The sequence below is a fragment of the Accipiter gentilis genome, chromosome 6 (assembly GCF_929443795.1).
Source record: "Accipiter gentilis chromosome 6, bAccGen1.1, whole genome shotgun sequence".
In the NCBI taxonomy this organism is placed as follows: Eukaryota; Metazoa; Chordata; class Aves; order Accipitriformes; family Accipitridae; genus Astur; species Astur gentilis.
Window position 1 is genome coordinate 16,301,494 of NC_064885.1, and position 20,996 is coordinate 16,322,489.

Here is a 20,996-nt window from a genome sequence, read left to right on the forward strand (position 1 = left end):
AGACACCAAAAGTTTGTTTGTACTAGGTTTGGTCGACAAGAACTATATTCCACAGATTTCAGTGCTGATAGTCAAATTAATTATATTTCTAATTTCTCTTGTTGAAGATGTTTATTAGTTGTTGTTTCCCTTGTTAAGTTTATTCTTGCATGTGTTTGATCACACATTTGTGTTTTCCCCACTTTGTGATGATGTTTGACAAGCTAACAAGGAGTGGACTATGAAGGGTTCAGCTTGCTTTTTTTAGGTACTTGGAAGTATACTCACTCTCATACTGTGAACTGTTTCTCTTGGGTTCTCAGAAGTCTGTGCATTCCCTGCCATGCTTTTTACTCACTTTCACCAGAGGCAGATCAGTAAAGGAGACAAATGAGGTTAACACCTACCTAAGATAAATGCAGACAGATACTCTCTTGCTTACTTTCAGTGGAGCCACCAAGAGGACGAGGCATTGTTAGAGACACAGTAGGTCAGACATCAATTGTGGCCTTCACTTATATGTCCTCTTTCTTCTTCAAAAGTCCTGATTTTTTTTTTTTTTTTTTTCTGGTGCAGAACACTTTCAGTGGAGATCCATGTAAGCTAAAACCTGAAAAACTCAGTTTCAAAGTGATTCATCAGCACTTTGAACGTACTCCCTGACATAAGTAATGCATCTGCGTGCTCAAAGATGTGAATTAAGAGCAGTAAAAATAATTTCAGGGTTGAAATGGATAATACTGTTTCAGAAACAAATGTTACTTTCCGACTGCATGGTGAATTAAGAATAGTAGTATCTACAAAAAGGATCACAAAACAGTTTTGAAAAAGAATTCCCCTTCGGATGAGTGAATAAACAAAATATAGTTACTGCCTTTAAATTCCCAAACTAGTATATTTCAGGAGTCGATTTGAAGAGCACTGTTCATGTGTTGCAGGTAATACAGAGAATATTCTACACAGTCAATCGATCCTGGTCTGGGAAGATTACTCTAACAGAGCTGAGGAAAAGCAACTTCTTGCAAGTATGTTGGTTTCTGCCTGAACAAGATACAGAATGCATCATACCTTTGTTTCTATAGCTGTATACTATATAGTGAGGGAGATGGGCTGTAGCAAGGTAGGCCAAATGCTCAGTGCTGGAGCTAGTGGAGGAGTTGTGTCCGAGTTGAGATGAGAGAAGACGGGGAATTGGAGTAGCCAAGAGCGCACTGGTAGAAGATCAAGGGGCAACTGTGTACCTGAAGCTGCATGAAGCAGACTGGCTCTTGGCTCCTGATCTAGCCAAAGAGGAAGGAAAGCAAGACGCAGCAGTGCACCTATGTTAAGTGGCTCCCTGAGCAGCCAAGAATAGCTTCTGGATTGCCTACGATATGTGGTGGGTAGGACAGCCAATTTCCTGACTCCCAACCGGCAGTCAGCCCACTGACAGTTGGGCAGGCATGTCGTGCTGTGCAATTGCAAGACTGTGCCTCTCAGGAGCTGATTCCTACTTCTGCAGTAGACTTCTTCAGAAAGGTTAATGAATGAAGCTTAGTTCTTGTTACAATCCCTGTGATGTATCCTTACATTGGGCAGAGGTTTCAGGATTTGGATCTCTGTTCTTGGTATACTTTGCCCAGAAGAGCACTAGGTTAAAACTGTCTAAGGCTGCTCAACTCCAGCCCAACCTAAAAAGCCAGAAAGTCTTAAGGCTGTGAAGGGTTAAGGACTTGGCTAAAGCAGTGAGACTGCCCTACTGCATCCTGTTCTCCCTCCCAGATGTAGTGTGCTGTCTTCCTCAAAAGCCTTAAGCATGAATTTATGCTTCTCCTCCTTTCAGACATCTTCTGCCCGACTGATCACATCAGCTAATGAAAAAAATCAGTGCTCCTTTGGATTGTCTTATGCCAGTCCAAGCCCTCTGATCCCAGTTCCTCCCTAACCTCTGTTATAAACAAATCTTCCCAACTTATCTGCAACTTTATTCACTCATTTTCTCCCTTTATACACTCTTCCCCTTTTTTTATTGCATATCTACTCTGCCCTTCATCTCCTGCAGCAGGGAGGTTCAGCTCTGGGACCATAATTTTGCTTGGTCAGCTCTTTGCTGTATGTGTAAATGGCATATTTTGGTATGAGCTATAAAAGGAAGAAAAACAGTTATTGAAAAACCTCCCCAAGCGATTAACATCTGTAAAGAAATGGGGAGACCCATGAAGAATCTGAAGAGGCTAGTGAGTGATTGGTCGGAGGTTTTTAGACTTGAGTGTCAGCAAGTCAGAGTAGTGCAGGTCTGGTGGTGCCATCCTGTTGTCCCTGCCTCAAACTTTACTGAACCTGGTCGATAGTAGGATGTAAGAGTTTTGTTGAGACTCAGTTGGGTTCCTTGGATGTGGAGATGACTGAAAGTTGATGGTGAACTATCAGTGCCTACATATAGGATGGCATCTGTTTTTAGGGTTATGGGTAGAAGGGCCACTAAGCCTGCCTGCTTAGAGACACAACGCCCTGGGATAGCTCTCAGGCTGTTTTTCACCTCCTCCCTTCTGAGAGGCTGTGAAGACAGGGGAGGACAGAGCTATAGCTCAGTTGAGTTTGTTAGCTTTTTCACATTCCTGCAGCTATAATTTATTAGACTGAAAAGGCTGTCTGGTGTCCCATGGCCTCAGCGCTAGGAGAAAAGCAAGGAGGTAGCACTGGTAAATGTGCAATACTCTCCTGTCAATGGGAAGGCAGAATGGAGGGAATGACAGAGGTAGGTGTGAAGTGGGAATGAAACAAGGACATTGTTGCTAAATGTTTTCTAACAAGGCATGTTAACGGATGTCATGGTTGGAAATCTGTCTAAGCCTCCCAGTTAAACTAGACTAATTCCTGTCAGCGACAGCCCAGAAAAATCAGTGTGATTGGTTTGATCTGCTTGGGATCCATCACTCCTTCCCCAGTCCAGGCATGAGTCTGGAGTAAGACTCAATTTTGCCCTTTGGGAGCCAGGCAAGGATGTGTGATGTGTAAAGTTAAATCTCAGTTCCTGTGGAGAACTGTGGACTTGCTGCTGTAAATGGCTCTAAGAGTCCCTGGTGCAGGTCAGAAATGTTTTACAAATAATGGATCCCAGCTGAGACAGCAGTTTCATTCTTGTTTCTCTGCCTCATTCTTTGCTATAACTGAAAATTAGCAGAAATTGTTCACGGAAGTGGCAGAAATATTGTGCATACGTATGCTAACCAGGATAGCCAAGCCAGATGCTCTATAAGGGCCTATTAAGGAATGCAGCAACAAGATCTCCTATAGGGGAGAAAGGCTGCATTTTGGATTAGCTCTCAGAGCGGCGTTCACCCAACTTCCACAGAGGTTGGAGGACTTCAGCTGCTGAACTGCCTCTTTATGTAGCTTTAACTTCCCACTTTATATGTACTCTTTCAGACTCTTGCTCTCTTGGAAGAAGAGGATGACATAAATCAGATCACAGATTATTTCTCCTATGAGCACTTCTATGTTATATACTGTAAATTCTGGGAGCTGGACACTGATCATGATCTTTACATCAGCCAGAAGGATCTGGCTAGGTACAGTGATCAAGGTATGCTGCCTGCAAGCTGTGGTGGGATGAAGGGAATTGTTGAAAATAGAATGTTCCCACTAACGAGTAAAGCCTAGCTTTAATTTGGTTAATTTGATGCCTCAGAAAAATTTACATGGAGCTATCCATCTCTTACACAAATGGTGATTTACAGAACCAGTTGTAGGGGCTTAGAGAAAAATGCAGTACACACTATTTTCTGGATGAGTAGCTAGAGAGGGAGCTTCTGTTCATGTGTGGGTCATTGCCAGAAGGACAAGCTATAATGTCTTGAAACTTGCTCATTATTTTCTAAGGGTTTTGCAGGAACTTGGAAGTAGGAACAAGAAGGACAAGCCCATGTGAACTTCAAAGATTGCTGAAGTGCAGTCTAGTTATGTGTGAGAGAAATTCCAGAGTCCACTGAAGCTTGGTGAATTCCAGTTTGCAAATGCACTATGGAGAATATCTCTTGAGTTCAGTGTGGAAGTCCTTTCCACAAATTGAGCAGACGCTATGAGTTTTCTAAGGTTCAAGGGCCGTGGATAAGTTAGTGGAATGCAAATCTACAAAGGGCTAAAAATTCCAAATGCACTTGTTCTGTATACTTTGTGCTAGATGGAGGCACTCAGGTTGGCTCTTTTTAGGATTATCCATGTTCTGAGAGCATGATATGTCTATGTGCTAACCTGTTAGGACTCATGATGTAATATCTCGGGCAAGAGCTTCAGCTATTGACCAGCATGTTTAATCCTGAAGACACAGCCTTCTTGAATTCTTTTGTGTGGTTGCTGCACTTTTTGGGAAAGAGGTCTGGCATCTAGAATCAGATATGGGGAAACAGGATGTTTGGACACATGTCACTGGAGGTGGCAGGAAAGGTGATGGGTGTGGTAAGGTGTTGTAGTGTGTAGGGCTACAGGGATCTGGAGGTGTGACAAGTTGTCAGGCATTGCTGAAACTCTGGGGACGAGGACAACATTTTGTAGGAGCCAAGATCCTAGTGGGCTGAAGAAGAAAGAATAAAAGGGGCGTGAGAATGACAATGCTGTAGGTATGCGTCTGTGTCAGAGTGGTGTGGTGGCCCGCGTGTTCTGAGCGCAGGCGTTTAAGGGAAGGCCATGGGGGTTCTGGGTGAGTGTGGCAGTCACAGGGGTCAGGGGCGTTGATAATAGGGCTGGATGAGGTGAGGGTGGAGGAGTGCCTGACTTAGGATAGGTGGTACAGGAGACTTGGTCCCTGCTGGGAGTCTGGGGTGTGGGGATGGAGTATTGGCACAGGAGGCTTGAGAGCACTGGGTGCTGGGGAGCTAAAGATAGAAAGGGTGCTGTGGGCAGGGTGAAGGGGAGAAGCCATCAGTGCAGTGGTACAGCAGCCTGTCAGCACTATGCCAGGGGAATTTGAGGCGTGGTGCAGGTTGGGTCTGCCTGGCTGGTGTGTCAGAAGTGTGCCAGGACTACAGAAGTGATGGAGAACGTGTAGAAGGAGCTAGGGTGGAGGTCTAAAGGAAGTGTGTCAGCAGCCTGGGAGGGTGAGGTCAGTGTGCAAATCCTGCTCAAGACTGGTACTTCCTGCTTGGCTGGTGTGTCTCTGCCATAACAATCTATCGCACACATTTCCTGGCTGGCAAAGCCCTCCCACTCACCTAAAACGATGCTTGTTTTTCATTGTCCTTCCCTGCAGCACGATTGCCGCAGCTTCTGCTCTGCTAAGAAGTGTTTTGTAGGGATTTAATGTGTGATTTTTGCCTGATAACTGAACTTTTGCAATACATGCTGAAATAATCTCTTATCAGCAGGATTTGCGTGTGTGACAAATCCTACTGCAGCAAAGTAGGAGTAACCCTGCCCATGTCCAAGAATCCAGATAATACACAGTTGCCATATTTGCGGGGAAATATGGTGTTTGGGAGCATACAAAGGCAGACACGCTGTGAGAGTCAGCTTTGTTTTTTAAGAAATGTCGCTAAACAGAGACCAGTGAAGTTAGGCAATGTAGAGCATTATTCTAGCAATAGGAAGTGGCTTTGTGTGGATTCAGCATAAACAACTGATTGTAGTTATTCCTGTGACCTGTAGCTTCATTTTCTCTGTTTTCTTTGTTTCCAGCTTTATCTAACAGGATTATTGAGCGAATATTCAGCGGTGCTGTGGTGAGGTGAGGAATAGCATACTGGTTGGGGATAGAAGTGAAGAGAATTTCTGTCAGGCTGATGAGAAAGATACTCTCAAAAATCCCCACTGATCAGAATGGTTCCCAACATGGTGCTCCAGCTGGAGCTGCCTGAAAATGGAGTGAGACTTCTGGGTATCTTAAGAAAACAAATTAAAAAATCCCATAGGACAACCACCTATAGACCTTACTGTAGAACAAGCTGGGCATGGCTGGAGGTAACATGCAAGCACTATGTGTTTGTGCCCCACAGTGGCACAGGGATAGCTGGAGACCACTCCTTTAAAGTCTTTGAAAAGTAAAACAATGCAGCACTTGTTGTGGGAGGGGATGTGGTAGATGAGCCTCAGCTCTGGAGTGACAGCAAGGCAGCAAATGCTGTGCCTGTGGGGAAGTGCACAAGGACTGGTGCTGCAGAGTGCAGGGAGTACAGGCTAAATGGGTGACAATGCCCCATTTTCTCTCACCAGTGATTTTGGGTTTTTGAAAAATCTGATAATATTCTGAGTATTTAGGAGCCTTGTGATTTGTTGTTTGGGTTTTTTTTCTCACGTATCTTCCAGAGGCAATGAAGTTCAAAAGGAAGGCCGCATGAGCTATGCTGATTTTGTGTGGCTCCTGATTTCAGAGGAAGACAAAAGGAGTGCTACAAGGTCTGACTGATTTCTGTGTCTTAGTCGAAGTACTGAGATGAGCAGATAAGATTATAGCAACTTCTGTGACCTACCACTTTCTACAAGAGATGGCAGCTTGGGTTTCTGTGATTATCAGGAAGAAGGCAACTTACTGTCAACGTTTGGTCGAATCATTTGCCTTTCTTGAGGAGAAATTGTGTAGAAGCAGAGTTTTCTTGTAATGTTAAATGTCTTGATAGTCACCAATCCCTTTGGTTACCCCATGCCATGAAGCACTGGCTCTAGGGATACACCCATGAGATATTTGCAGTAGATAGGCATGTTCCCTTCATGCATGTAGTAAGTGTGTAAGAAGGATTTGTAGGGAAACTTCACTGTGTCACCTTGTAAATGCCTGTGTGCCTCGTTTGTACAGCCAGTGGGAGACTATTGTGCAGGGCCAAACTAGATCTGCATGTGATTATTAGGACAAGGAATCTTACGAGTAAAAATCAGAAGAATTCATAAATGCAGGGTTAGACTATCCAGAGTTGAAGGGATAATGTAGACTGCAACTGCCTGAAAGCATTGCCGTCTTTATAAAGCAGTAGAGGAAATAAGTGCATACCATGCCTGCCTCATCACTCACCAGGGTCACTCAGGGACAGCCAGCGTCGTGGGTTCAGAGTTGGTTGTATTTGGCCAACTTTTGCTGCTGCTGAATCAGACAGGGACACCCTAACCTATGTGACCCAGTTGAGCTGTGGCACAGTGGACACTTGCTACAGCTACCAGGTGAAACAGGTCATGAGCACAGCTGTGCTCAGAAGCTACCTAGGTGACTAACAGGAGACACCTCTTGAGTGTTGGCCTGTGTTCATCCCTGGTTTTATGTCAGCTTTTGGGCAGAAGAGCATTAGAGGATGAGGGAAGGGGAATGTGCGTTGCTGCAATCTCTGCTGTATGGATTTCTTAGTGCAGTGCTGTGTTTTCACTAGTCCTGTCTCGTTTTCCTAGCATTGAGTACTGGTTTCGGTGCATGGACCTGGATGGGGATGGAGTGCTCTCCATGTATGAACTGGAGTACTTTTATGAGGAGCAATGTGAGCGGATGGAAGTGATGGGCATAGAACCACTGCCATTTCATGACTTGCTGTGTCAGATGCTTGATCTTGTTAAGCCAGAGACAGAAGGTAAGTCCTGCTTAATGGGAGTTTCCATCCTCTTTGATCTATAGTGGATTGAGAAAGTAATATCACTGTGAAACCTGTCTATAGGTAGAGCCATGTGTTAGAATCACAGGGCTGAAATTACTGCTCAAGGACAAGGTCTGAACAGTGTTTATTGTGCCATAACTTTATGCATCAGGAGGTTTGAAAACTAAAACAAGAGACCTTGTGAATTAACTTGCTGGAACTGGAGCAAGAAGTCTTGTATATTCCAGCTGTGTGGGATGCACTGACAGTCTAGATTATGAAACTGGACCATCCCCATTCACATTCTTTAATATTTCACAGGAATGTGAAAGACTTCTATATGTATGTGAGATCTAAGCCTAATAAACATACCCATTTATTGAACAATGTTAAAATCCTTGACTGACTCGGGAAGAAATTTTTAAATATTTTAGCATACTGGTGTTATAATTAAAACTTTGCTAAGACTGACAAGGAACAGGTCCAGTCTCTCATTAAGTAAGAACTCCATAGCACAATAATGTGTTTTTTTTTTTTTTTCTGTAGGAAAAGTAACCCTACGAGACCTGAAGAGGTGCAGAATGGCTCATGTGTTCTACAACACCTTCTTCAATTTAGAGAAATATCTGGACAATGAACAGAGGGATCCCTTTGCAGTGCAAAAGGTATAAATTACCTCTATTTCTAAACACAGGCTTTCTCAAACCCATCTTTGGAATGCTACTGGATGTAGGGAAAATCCAACTGAATGTAAGAAAATGTTTTTCACAAGTAGGCCAGTCAAACACTGGAACAGGTTGCCCAGAGAGGTTGTGCAGCTTCTATTATTGGAGGTTTTCAAGATGTGACTGGAGAAAGCCTTGAGCCCCATGATCTGACCTCATAGCAAACCCTGATTTGAGTAGAGGCTGGGACTAGAGACCTCCTGGGTCTCTTCCAACACAGGTTATACTGCTATGATTTGGTTGCCATCACTGATCCTACTACACGAGCACTGGCAGTGCAGTGTGTGATTTGAGAGAGAATGACCGGAGCCTGCTGAGTTGCGCTGATTCAGCAAGGTGAAAGAGGGGTCTCACCTGCACTAGAAGGGAACCTCGTTTGCTCAGTTTAGAAAGGAGCTGTGAGATTCAGAACTTGAGATCTCATTTGTCTCTTCCTGTCCCCTACACAGCTGCAGTCATAAATAAGTAGGCTACATGTGAAGACTTATTAAACGTCTGGGTTGGAGTCTGATCCTTAAAACAGCACTAGCAATTTTCCATAGCCTAAGCAGAACCAGAGAAAGACCTTCTTTGCAACATAGAGGCTGAGGCAGATGAGGCACCAGCTCTGTGATCAGGCCACACATGGGGCAGACTAGATGGAAGGTTTGGATGTTGCAGATTGTGCCTAGTTATCAGCCTGGCTGTGCCGTCAGTCATCCTCCTCTCCTCCCAAGCAGAGAAAATACAGGAGGAGATTGTGGCTTTTGTATTTTGCAGCTGTTGCTCACCACTAACTGTGGGATGTTCAGAGACTTGAGTTTTGTCAGCTGTTGGTGTAAAGTCCCTCACTTCTGGCTCCCCTTGCATATCCAGTGAAACCAGATGTGACTAGAGCTTAAAGACTATCTCCCAGAAGCCTCTTGTCTGGTCAAAGTACAGTAAAGTGGAGAGGATGCCAAAACCAACTCTGGTTCCTTCCCAGCTGTTCCCACATAACCTACAAGAGGAACTTTGTGGTTCCATGATTCAAGGCTTAAATACATGCCAAGCCAGAACCACCCTATTTTTTTGTTTGTTTGTTTAAATTGGATCATCGTAAGAGCACTCAAGTGGGGCCAGGGGGGATAACTTATTTTCCCCATCTTATAGTAAATGGCAGAGGGCCAAATGTTTGTAAGGATGTTTTTCTGTAACCTTCTCTCAAACTTGCCCAAACATAGCAAACTGTGAAGAGTTCCTCAAAAGATCAGTTACAATTAACATTTAATTAAAGATTTTAAATCACTAAGTTCTTTAACCAATTACAAAGCACGCAGATGCAGGGCTTGCTGAGCTAGAGCAAAGAAAATGTGTGGTTATTAATGTTCAGCATTTCTGAAATGAAGCAGGCTCAGTTTCTTGGCAGCTCAGGTCACACACTGAGCTTTGTAGACTAAGGGATGTATTTTTTCATAGTAATTTCTGTGCAGATGTTAAAATAGTTTACGATAATTATGAATCTTTAAGGCAATTTTTGACTAGCTGTTTCTATACAGTTGTTTACTATTCCTAGAATTGCTGTTTCACATGTTTAGACCTATTGTAAACAGCTGTAGAGAGGTATGGCCATAGTGTGCTTGACTGTCTGATCTCTTTAGGACATTGAAAATGATGGCCCTGAACCCTCTGACTGGGATAGATATGCTGCTGAAGAGTACGAGATTCTTGTGGCTGAGGAGTCTGGGAATGAACACTTACAAGAAGGGTAAGCATAGGCATTGCACTGCCCTGGGGGCACGCTGTTTGGCTCCAGCTGAGGTTTAGTAGGAGCATGTGGATGCCACTTTTAACAGAGGTAGTGGATTAGTGCACTTATCGTTTGGACTCAACACTGGAGCACGTGAAGCCTGAAGCAGTTGCTCCAAAAGGCACTATTGGTGTATTTGTCACAATGGGCTTCTTTGTGGGCAGCCATTTGAGTCAGCTACACATGCTGCAGTAATGAAGATAGCTGGGGAAAAAGGACAAAGCCTTTTTCTTTTGGCAACCATACAAAGAAATAGATCAAATGACTTCTGCTAGTCTTGGCCATGTATTGACGACGTCACACTATCATAGTTTAGAAGCTGTAGCACCGTTACATTTATTATACCTACCGGAGGCTTTCTTTAGTCAAACAGTTTTACTTTCTGCCAAACTTTATGCCTGTTTGTCTGTGCTCTTCATAAGCTGCATTTCAACATTTTCATTCATGTACTAAGTTTGTTGAGACTCTTTCTTTAAACACTGTTGGTTTCTGCAATACCTACACTCATTTTTGCAGCCTTCTATAAAATTATGGACAGACATTCTAGCTATCCTTAGAATCAATGAATTTAGGCAGAGCAGTTGGTCCAGAAGCTCTCTGTGTGCAAGGGCTTCCTGCAGAGGCTCCTAATGGAGACTCAGTATAATTATCTTTTAGATTTGTGTCTGTGTTAGTATCTTCTTGAGATAATTTCTCTGGAAGTCTCCAGGTTAATATAACAAACATCTAAAGAATGCTTACACCATGTTAATCTTGCATGATTCAGGATTTCATCTGTTCTTGAACAGTATTTGTAGAGCCATAAAGTAAGAGTACTGAGAAGATTGCATAATTTTCAAAACTTCCCACACTGGAAATTGCTTGGGATAACAGTAGCACCTACTAATTAGCCACAGAGATTTGTAAAGCTATTGAGAGCTATGTTTCTGTCTCCCTGTGATGTGCATCCAAACAGCTATGGGTTGTTCCCTCATCTCGTTTGAGCTGCCTTGCCTTTTTGTGGCCTTCACAATGGAAGATGAGGTAACACAGGATGGAAGATAAAATTGCTGTTTCCCTGCAGCTGCTTTGCAACACCTGTGTCCTCAGCCCAGAAAAGAAATAGGAGTCAGCCATAAAAGCTTTGCAGGACCATGAATCCCCAAACTCACCAAAACAAGAGGAGAAGTGGCAGGTGATGTCAGATTTTTGAAGTCTGTCTGAAACAGCTCTGAGTCTTCCTGTAAAGAGCATGTCAGCAACCTTGCTGCTTGCTTTTAAGAGCCCCTGAAAAGCGCTGTAGTCATGGCAGCAGGATTAGATCTCATTTGTGGAGCATAGCAACAGACCACTCAGGAAAAAAGGGAAGGGAAAAAGAAAAACAAAGAGTTGGATGCCCAGACAAATTTGCCAGTAACAAGCATTGAGTTTTTGCACATACATTATTTGTGCTGTCCTTTGAGGATGACAGAAATGGGTACCAGCGACAAAACCAAGACAATTTATGACCTCTATGAGAGACCTGAAGATTTTTGGCTAAGTTAGCTGGCAGAATCTGAAATCTGGTATTTGTCTTATTAATACATTTGAAAATAACCATCATTCAGCAATCACAGGTGAATTAGTAGGTGTGTACCATGTTTGTGACTTAGCCCTGTCCATAGCTTCTCTGGATGGAAGGTTTCTAAAACCAGTGAGTGCCTGTCTGGCTGTCTGCAGGCTTGCCCATGAGAGAGTATTGCTCCTGGAGGAGGAATCTCATCAACACATAGCACATACTCAGAGTGACTTCAAGGATGCTGTCACTGTACTGAAAACTACAGTCACCAAAAATAAGAGAAGGATGATGTCTTGCTCAAGACAACAATGAAGCATCATGTTTCACTGGAAGCTTAAGCTGATCTGAACACTCCTCAGCTATGCTCTGCTTTATACATCTGTGTATGAGATTCAGTGAAAAGAGTCTGTTCCCTGGTGAATGTATACATGCATTGTTGTTTGAAAGCAGAACCAATAATTGAATCTGCCCAACACAAGCTCTTAATGCAGATATAACCATTGGTTTTACAGAAATCCTTTCCTGTAGTCCAGGCTATGGCCTGCCTGGCAGAAGTGGGCACCACTTTGTTCACTGTTGCAGAAACCAGTTTCAGCCAGCTGATGTACATGGAAGCCACAATTGCCTTCATGCAAAGAGGTCTTTCTCCACAGGAAGAGAAATAAGGAGGAAGAGGCCATCTTTTATCAGCTGCTGATAGGAAAGAATCCCCTTCAACCTGAGCAAGAAGGAGTGAGGGCACAATGCAGAGCAATCCTGCTCAGAGGTGGATAGGTGGGACAAAGACACAGGATCAGGTGATGGTTTAGGCAGCTTAGACCATTTTTTTTGTCTCCCTCAAGTCAGCTGATGGCTCAGTTGTTCACTTTCATGAATCCAACAGCATAAGGAAGGGAAAGGGGGAAGAAGTACATCGCTGAACAAAATGTGTTTGCCAGAAGGAAGGACAAAGAATTTCATGGAGTAATTTGCCTTCTCTGAACAAGCTAGAATTGCCATGCTTGAGTCTTGAGGAATGGGTGTTTAATCTACACGAGCCCATACGTGTATTTATGGGACTGTGAAGTCATGAAACTGGCCTGGAAGGAGAGAAGGTGATTATCTTTAGTGCTATCTTGTGGAAAAGCTGTTCCTTGGATACTTCCTCGCCATAAAGGTGGAAAGCATTTAAGGAGCAAAAGAGTGCAGTGGAAAAGTAACTCTTGTGGAAAGGACAATGGGAAGCCCGTTTTGAAGCAGACATGAGAAGGTTTAGTCCAGAAGCAAAAGGCACCAGAAAAAATATTACAATGGAGCTCCAAGTGCTGGTGAACGTGCAAGATAAATAATACAGGAAAGAGGTCACATTCTATGTATAGGAAAAAAAGGAAGAAAACTAACAGAGGTTGGTAAAACTGAAGGAAGAGGGGAAACAAAAGGACCATTCCTAAGAACAGCATTTAAATGGAAATAAAAAGTTTTCCTCGGCTGCATCATCTTGAACCAAGGAGACATTAGAGAAACTGAGGCATGTACAAACATGCACAGTCCATTCCCAGGTAGGGGAGGCAGGGCCATGCAGACTCCAGACAGGTACTGCTTAAGCAAAAAGTGTGCATATTGTGTACTTTTTGGTATCCTTGCATGTATGATCAGAACACTTATTGGTGTAGGATCCAGACATTTGTTTCCCTTCTTCCACTTATGCAAGGATCCAGAAGGTGGCAGAATTAGTAAGCAGGTGCCTTTCTTTATGGAAGAGATGATGAAAACGTTGTCCAGGAAAATCTCTATGCTATTTGTCTCTTCTTCACATAGGGATCACCAGACTATGGCATAGAATCCTCGCCACAGCAGGACTTCCATACTGACAGGCTCCCAAGGATTTGCTGTGCCTGCATATGGGTTAGTGAAGGGGAAAACAGCACAAGAAGTGGTACACAATTCTTCCTTGGTACCGTCTGTGCTGGGGTATCAAAGGAGTTCACCTTTTTGCAGCCCAGTTTACCACAGAACAAACTAGAGCTATTCCTGTGCTTGGCATTGGAACATCTGCTGCAACGTTTCCTTCATAAGCAGCATTGCTTTCAGAACAAAAGGAAGAATTTTAATTTCATGGGTGCCTTGAGAAACTAACCTGTAGTGTGCTGAGACTGGAGGGAAAACATAATTTCTCACGGAATGAGAGCACAGAACCCAACCAGCCCGAATAGTGCAACTGGCTGGAGTTGAGAATTCACAGCCAAACCTCCTCAGGCCACAAGATCTGGCTGTTAAACTTCAAAACAAGTGAGAGGGGAACATAACAGTGTAGCCACAATTGTTCTTCTGTGGATGTCAAAACATTTCCTAAGCCAGAAGATGCTTTGGAAACCAGGTGTTTCTGAGCAAGTCTGAGCAAGCCAAATCTCCTCTAGGGCCTGGATGTGTGGCTGGATGACTTTATTTCTACACTGAACTATTAAGGCTACTGCGAGCTACTGACAATTGTTACTGAAACTGGATTCAAATTTTATAATGTTGAACACTAGTGAAAAGCTGTTCTGGAACTTACAAATGAGGATGGATGGGGTCACAAAATCATGTCAGCTGTGAGAATAGTGATTACTACTGCACTGTTTTCAATACCTTATAAATAGCCTGCTCGAGGTTAACATCTTGCATGCTGCTGTATATTAGCCAACTGTTTTAGTAGCTACAGAAATAACCTGAAAAAGCTTTCACCAAAATACAGCTTTTAAAGACATACCTTTTACCTTTGCAGATCATTTGAAGAAGACTATGACACAGATGAAGTCTTATCTCCCCCTGAAACTGGAGACAAGTCAGACAAACTAGTTATCTCAGATCTTTCAGCATAGAGAAATGGAAGACACTTAATATCTTTCAAACTGGATAGCATTCAGTCCCAAGACACTTAGGGATTTTTCTTCAATCCGTCATTGGAGCAATGTGCTTTATTTTGTACACTGTAACTTCAGAACCCTTTTTTCTCTTCCTGTGTAATTGCAATAAGGTAATTTCTATAAAAAGGCTTTTTACAATGTCTTATTGTGCATGCTCATTAAAAATGGTGATTGCACTTTGTTTCATTTATATATAAATTGTTAAGTCCCCAGACGTGCAATAAATGCCAGCATCTAATGATTAACTGTACCAACTGCATGCAACATCTACAGTGGTTGTTTCTCATTCAGTTCAGTCCTGTGCCATTCTGTCCCCTCGACTTTATACCAGGAGTGACAAAAGAGCTGCCAAATTAACTTAATTTAAATGTATGTCTAGAAATCTTTTCAAACACAAGTCACAATAAAGTTCTCTCTTTTTTCTTAGTGTTCTGGAAACCAAGGCAACATCCCTGCACTTGGGGAGAGTGAAGTCCTCTTTTGTGCTTTAAACCACAAGCTCTTAGAGTTGATAGAGGACATATTTGTATGAATATGTGGATAGTTAAAGCACTACATGATGTAATGTTTCTCTAAGACTTTGAGATATAGTTAACATTTCTACACATTCTTCTGCGCATAAGAGGCTCTTCCTCAGCTAGTGTTTTGTCTTCTAGTTTAGAAGAACTATTTCTTCTTTGTAGAAGTAGTTTGTAGCATATTAACAAAAAAAAGACACATTGCTGTTCAGCTGGTGTGTTGAAACTGCTGTGTCTTGTGTGCACCAGTTCTGTCCATTGCCTGTGTTGTTCTCTCTCGTATTGCTAACCTGTAGCCTTCTCCAAGAGACTAAGCTGAGATAACAAAGAAAAAAGCCAACCCTAACCTAGTGTGCTAAATTTCTGCTACCAGAGGGATCCTTTAACTGGTAAAGGAATTGGGCTGTAATATTGCCAAAAACTTATTTTCATCCATGAAGGAGGCCCCTGTCTCAGAGAGGAAACACTGTAACTAATGAATTCTTGCTTTAGGTGCAAAATTAAACTGACCTTCCCAATAGAATCACAACTGGTGTGTCTAGTAATAGCACACACTCTGCTGCTGGAGCTGTTGCTAGTAGCTCTCGTGATTCAGTACAGAGGCAATTATAATGTGTTCTTACCAGTCCTCAATTTTAGCCATCTTAGATACACAAATAGAGCTGGTACTTACTTTTTCCAGCTTGGGACAGGTTTCAGCTGTCATTTTTTATTTCAACTATCATAATTGCACCCAAATATTTAATGTCTGGTTGGTATGTATACACTATATTTCCTCTTACCTCACTGTAAGAATATCAAAACATGCCTCCCCAGGACATCCCTATGTGAACCCCTGCCAGAATACCTGAGACACAACTCCCAGTGCCAGGATCAGATCTCCAAGCAGACACCTCCTTGCCTGTACTAAAGGCAGAACCTATCCAGTTAATAGATAACTTGTGTATACACACAAGCACTATTAGCCTGGTGCATTTTGTACATACAGATAACTAGCACAATGGAACATTAATCCATAGATGATACCTCAAAGTGTTAATAACCAAATTGAATAATCAGCTGATCACTACAATGCAGCTTCAAGTTTTCCAGGAGCCTTTGAAGCATAATGCCTGCCTCCTGATGCCCAGGTGGGATATACTGCGGCCTTGTTGAGGTTAGTAACTGTCTCCTCAGGATCAAAATCTGAAAGAGAGGAAGTTTTCAGTTGCACTGGGCTTGGAGATCTGTTTTCTTTTTCTTGATCAAAGTTGCTATTTTATCCAGATACATATACACACCCCAGGATCCTGGATTTGGTATTTGGGGATTTTCTGGATGCCTAGGTTATTAGCAAAGGCACTGCAAGGTAACTTCCTTTCCATAATAAAAGATGTAAGCAGGGAGCACTCTAACCAAACCAGGATAAGCCTCTTTGAATGCAGCAAGCACACAAGAGTGGCTCTGTTCAACATCGGGGTATTTGAATTGCATCTTCATCATCACTATAACCTTGAGGGGAAAAGCTTTACTGGGGAAGGTACCATAAAGGCCCAAATGCAGATGAAACTAGGAAATTACTGCAGAAATGAACATAGGATGGAAATTGCACAACCACTAATTGTAACCAGCTCTGTCCGCTTTTTACCGGAAAGAACCTAGGCAAAGCAGTTCACAGCTTTTCTTCACTGTCTGGGTCCAGAGTGGCCTTTTACTACATCTCTCCAAAGGCAAAGGTTCCTCAAGGGAACAAGAACCTGACCCAATTTTAGGCTGAAATTGAACCTTTGTGTTATTTCAGCATCGATAGCTTTTAAACTCCATAAGCAGCAGTACTGGAATGTCCAGTTTGCTAGTTAAATAAAGCCTCATTTCAGAATAACTTGGGGATTGTCTCTGTAAGGTTTTAACCTGGGATAGCCTTGCACCTCAAAGAAAAGAAGCTCTTGCAGTGCTGTTACAGAATAGTAGAATAATTTAGGTTGGAAGGGGCCGCCATAGATCTCTAGTCCATCTCCTTGCTCTAAGACAGGCCAGCTTCAAAGTTAGAGCAAGTTTCTCAGGACCTCATCCAGCTGAGTTTTGAAAAATCTCCATAGATGGTGATTCTACAACCTCTCTACATACTACATTTCCTCCTTATCCCTACGGGAGTTCAGAGCAACATCCTTTTCCAGGAAGGATGTAGATTCCCAGGAATGCACAATTTCTTTTTCATACAAGGAGGGAGTTAAGGACTTGAGGACTTGCTAGTTGAGCAAGTGACACCCTGTTCTCAAGCACCAGATGTGCACCAGGGATGCAGACACAGCCCATGATGGGCTATGGAGAGCTGGTACTCCAGCAATCCTTGGTGCTTCGCTCTTCTGGTTTGGCATTTCTGTTCTTGCTAGGTCATACCTTGAGCCTACTTCTGCTCTTACTGCTCTATTCACCCACTGTTTCAGGATTTTTCATTTTTCTCCTCCTATGCCTTTTGCAGAGGGGCTTCAGCTCGACCCATCAAGTCAATTCAGACTTCCATCTCACACTGCACCAGTCTGCCTGAACCAGTGCCTTTTTTTGAAATAGTCAGTATCCTGAGCCTGGTAAAAATTACCAGTTATCATTTCAAGGTTTAGCTTCAATTAATTGAGACAGAAGCTTGTAGCCGCTCTGCTGAGCCCTTTGGCTCCCAAACCCAAGGGCCTCTCTTCTATGAACAAGAGGTTTGCCGCTGCTGTGACAAAGCAGAGTGATTCCAAAGCCAATTCTTGCTTTCTGGTAGGTCAACACAAGCAGCTAATCAAAGAAAAAAACAAAACCAACTACAGTAAATGTTTTGCCTTATATGTGAATATAAGGACAAGCTACAGAAGCCACTGCTAGCATGGTGCCGGTGCAAAACTTGCAGTAATTTATATTATTTACTCCAGGAGTAGAAACCCATTCTCTCTTGCTAATACATTTGAAAATAACCATAATTCAGCAGTCACAGAGGAATTAGTAAAGGAGATATTCTACACCCCATTTGTGACTTAGCCCTGTCCACAGCTGCTCTGGATGGAAGGTTTCTAAATCTGCAGTATATAAGCACGGTAAATTTGGGAACTCCTCTCCTACTACTTAGCTTTTCCTTCTGGGATAGTCAAAACGTAAGAAGACAAGGATGTTTGTGAATACAGACACCAGAACCTGCTGAGCTGCAACACACACCAGCTTTAGAGGTCAGCAAGCTCTCTAGAATGACGCAAGCCAAGAATCACCGCACAGAAAACTTGTAGGAGTCCACCCTGCTCTGATTTGGCCTCCTGTCTCTAACTGTCAATGCCACTTTAGATGTTGCATACCTTTGAAGAGAGATCATGCATTTTTCATTGTAAATCCAGCTCAGACTGAGGTCTGTTATGAGCTGGATTCCTTTTTCATTACAAGTAGTCAGAAAAGTGAGTAAAATTCAGTTTTGCATGGTAAAAGAAAAATACATTTGTGTTTGTTCTCTCTAGTCTGCTGTTGTCTAGCAAAATTGTCCTGTGTCTTTACAAACCCCTTGCTTTTTATTTTTATATTTACAAATATTCTCTCTCTGCAGTACTAAGATTGGAGATCTAGCTCGATACAACCACATGCAATTACTGCTGGAATGGTACTAGCTTGAATTTTTTTTTATTTTTTTTATTTTTTTTTTAGTTCTTCTAAAATCTCAGTAGTTAATTGCTATATTACAGTTTTCATCAGCAAACCCCAGGCACTGACCTAGCTCCCCTTCTGCCGGTCTGCCACCAAGCGGCAGTGTTGCAAAACAGACATGGACAGCAAAAAAGAAATTCCAGTCAGTCTCAGGTTTACAGAAAACATTGGGGAAAGCCTTCCTGCTCTCCTGAACTAAGGATTTAAGAAAGCTGACTCGAAATACTCTAACCAAGGTACTGTGCTTAGTTACTAAAACAAAATAGGCCTGAAAGGCCAAAAAAAAAAGAGGTCACTGAAGTGTCACGTTAATCATATGTATTTTTGGAGTACAGCGTTTTTAAATCACAGTATCTTACGTCTATGCAATCAAAAATGAACCTCAATAAAGAGCATGAGCTACTGTAAGAAAAACATGCAAACAGTGCTTACCCTTTTGTTCTAATCTTTTCTCTGTATCACTGGATGATGGTTTTAGAAACTGAATATTTAACAATAAAGGTTCTCATACTTTTGCAAAGTAGTTTGGAGACATTTTGTGCTGGCATGGTTTTATCTTTGTATTTTTACTTTGTATTTTCTTCTTTTTTGGCAAATAAAGGACTTTTGAATTTAAAAAGTAAAACCTGTCTTGTAGTGGTGGGCTAGAGCATTGTTCACTTCATCTCCAGCTGCTGTCCCAAAATCACCTTCTCTGCTGCTGCTAAGCTCATGCCACCCAGTTACCCATCAGCAAGCCTGCCAAAGCCAAAATTCCAGGCTTGCTTTTCAAAAATACTGGGGAAAACAAGTAATCCAACCACTTACCTTTGTTACGTCTTCATCCTCAACACAGAGCACCATCCCTGTGCTGACTTACCAAAATGCCAAGCTCCCTCATTTTAACCCGTCCTGAAAAAAAGACCTCTCTTGGATCTTCTGCAAGTGGAATGAAGGGGGGAAAGGGGGGAAGAAGTAGGGAAGGGGAAAGGGCAAAGGCAATGCCTTTTCTAATTTCATTATATGCAAATGCTCAAGCAGAATACATTATTGTATTACTTCATCTGTGAGACTGATGGGTCAGTGTTCCCCTGTGTGCCTAAATCTGTTTATAGCACAGTCATTTTTTGGTGGGAACCTCTGGATTTCTTTAAAAAAACCAAAGGCACTTCAATTTGAAAAACTAAATCGTTAAGACCAGACAAAGATGACCTGCTTGCAATGTTATCAGTGCTACTTTAAATAGCAGCATATACCTTTCAGAGTGAATTTCATCAGCTATGCCACATACTTGGTATGATTCTAACACACAAAGCTGCTCTTTTTTATCACTTCACGTCTCAGAAAGTTAGTTAGCAATAATTTTTTTTATAATTTGTATAAAAATTAAATACATTAAAAAATGTCAGAGGTGGGGGGATGATGTGGATGCTTTTATTCTGGATCATGCCAGAATCTTTGCACAATTCGTGCCGCATCTGTATGATCTTTTTCTTGAAAGTCTGTCAGAGTTTCACTAAATGAGCAGCTCCTTGCTGTGCCGTAAGTACCTGCCTTGGAAAGCAGGCTTTTCAGGTTTTATGTCAGACTGCTGCTACACAGTAACTCTACAGCTTTCTTCCAACAATACAAAATTTTATGGTGCCTGCAGGGGGACAGCCTCCAAGATGTAATGATGACACAAATGGAAGCAGCTGTGCAAGAAGACAACTGTTACCTGCCTCCTCAGTTTGCAGTCATGTTTTAAAACTCGTATGTGTGTACAAGAACATCTGCAGGGAGTTCAACAGAAAACAGAAGAGTCTGTTGTGACCCCATTGTTCACAGGCACTGTACCATAGGGTTAGACAAGCCAGAGAGCAAGAACATCGCCTGCATGAATGAACTGCTAGAAGAGCCACAAGGTCAATGTGATCCAAGCGTTCATTTCTAGTTTTGTCTCCCTCTCCCTCCTCCCTCCAGGATCTAATTCCAACCAGTGATTTCACTGATGTACGATATATGGAAAGAGGCTTTCCACTCAAAACGAAAGTTTGTATGTCTTCTCCTTCTGGAAAGAGCATCTTCCACATGTTCAGGTCTGACTGGTGAAAAGCACTAAGACCAATTTTGTACCACTACACGTGATCGGAAGTCCACCCCTTCCAGGAGTTCTGTTCTTTCCATCTTTGCAACACGTTTTCAGGCAGGAAGACTCCCCCAGCAAAACATTTTATAAACTGCTGCTTTTTCTTTCTGCTGCAGCCCTACAAATTACAGGATTTTAATAAATGTTTGAAAGTTAATCACTGTCTTCAAGAGGATGGGAAGAAAGCTGAAATACCAAGCATTTCCTATATGAAAAGGAATCCCCAAAGCAGCTTCCTCTATGCTAACACCAAGAACAGTTCCCCAAATTCGTAGCACTGCAGGAGGAACGCCTGGTCGACAG

At 42.5% G+C, this 20,996-nt stretch overlaps 1 protein-coding gene across 4 annotated transcripts in view; it reads left to right on the plus strand.

The window, feature by feature from the left end:
* The window catches only part of PPP2R3A (protein phosphatase 2 regulatory subunit B''alpha), a 61,360-nt gene extending 46,681 nt beyond the window's left edge, over positions 1-14,679 (plus strand). For all 4 annotated transcript variants that reach the window (XM_049803275.1, XM_049803274.1, XM_049803273.1 and 1 more), the window contains exons 7-14: positions 918-1,004; positions 3,388-3,544; positions 5,632-5,680; positions 6,259-6,348; positions 7,327-7,502; positions 8,052-8,170; positions 9,850-9,956; positions 14,279-14,679. In XM_049803275.1, the coding sequence (XP_049659232.1) occupies positions 918-1,004; positions 3,388-3,544; positions 5,632-5,680; positions 6,259-6,348; positions 7,327-7,502; positions 8,052-8,170; positions 9,850-9,956; positions 14,279-14,375 (882 nt within the window). In that variant the 3' untranslated portion in view covers positions 14,376-14,679. The remainder of the gene's footprint in view (positions 1-917; positions 1,005-3,387; positions 3,545-5,631; positions 5,681-6,258; positions 6,349-7,326; positions 7,503-8,051; positions 8,171-9,849; positions 9,957-14,278) is intronic.
* Positions 14,680-20,996: the final 6,317 nt, after the last annotated feature.